At 48.0% G+C, this 831-nt stretch overlaps 1 protein-coding gene across 1 annotated transcript in view; it reads left to right on the top strand.

The window, feature by feature from the left end:
• LOC112467881 (leucine-rich repeat extensin-like protein 3) overlaps positions 1–803 on the top strand; it is a gene marked incomplete at both ends in the record, with an annotated part of 6,095 nt that extends 5,292 nt beyond the window's left edge. Inside the window, 2 exons of the mRNA XM_025036767.1 lie at positions 291–490; positions 571–803. Coding sequence (XP_024892535.1) covers positions 291–490; positions 571–803 — 433 coding nt within the window. The remainder of the gene's footprint in view (positions 1–290; positions 491–570) is intronic.
• Positions 804–831: the final 28 nt, after the last annotated feature.

The raw sequence follows: 831 nt of genomic DNA, 5'->3' as shown, positions 1-831 counted from the left end.
CAGGCCGATCATTAAATACTGATCCTAATAAATAAATTCTAATATGCATTTAACTCATATTCGCAGTTATGCTTTCGGCGGAGACTTTAGAAAGTAACCTATCGAATTACTAGAATTTTAGTATTCACGAAAATGTCATACATTATCAGATCATTTTGAAAAAATAACAAGGGATAAAATCAATTATAAGCACATTTATTTATAGTTTAGGATATATATTAACATAAAATCTTATCAAAATTTGAATTATACGTTTTTCATTTTTTCGTCCAATATCCGGTTTTTGATAGATTCGCCCCACTATGCGCCGGGAACGCCGGGGTACGTACTGGCGCCTCCGTACGTGCCCGCTCCATCACCGGTTGCAGCATCAACAGCCGGGGTTTCAGCACCGACAACGGCCCCGGGTTTAGAACCGACACCGACACCGACCCCGGCTCTGGCACCGCCTCCGCTACCGCCAAAAAAAGAGTGCTACGCTAATCAAAAAGTAAGTACGCACATATATGTATATATATAAAATATATATATATATATTTCTTGTTTTAGCAAATAAATAAAATTGTACAGAAAGCGGTCCAAAAGGAGCGGCGCAAGAAGGGTGCTCCCAGATATGCGCCACCGCCGGGGTACGTTCCGGCACCAGTACCAACACCAGGGTACATATCGGCGTCTACGCCGGGGTACGTGGGGGCGCCAACACCGGGGTACGTGCCTGCTCCACTGCCGGGGTATGTGCCCGCTCCACCGCCGGGGTACGTGCCCGCTCCACCGCCGGGGTACCTGCCCGCTCCACCGCCGGGGTACGTGCCCGCTCCACCGCCGGGGTAC

This window comes from Temnothorax curvispinosus, unplaced genomic scaffold (assembly GCF_003070985.1).
Source record: "Temnothorax curvispinosus isolate PA1 unplaced genomic scaffold, ASM307098v1 QBEX01017844.1, whole genome shotgun sequence".
Lineage (NCBI taxonomy): Eukaryota > Metazoa > Arthropoda > Insecta > Hymenoptera > Formicidae > Temnothorax > Temnothorax curvispinosus.
This window is presented reverse-complemented; position numbering and strand designations above follow the sequence as displayed.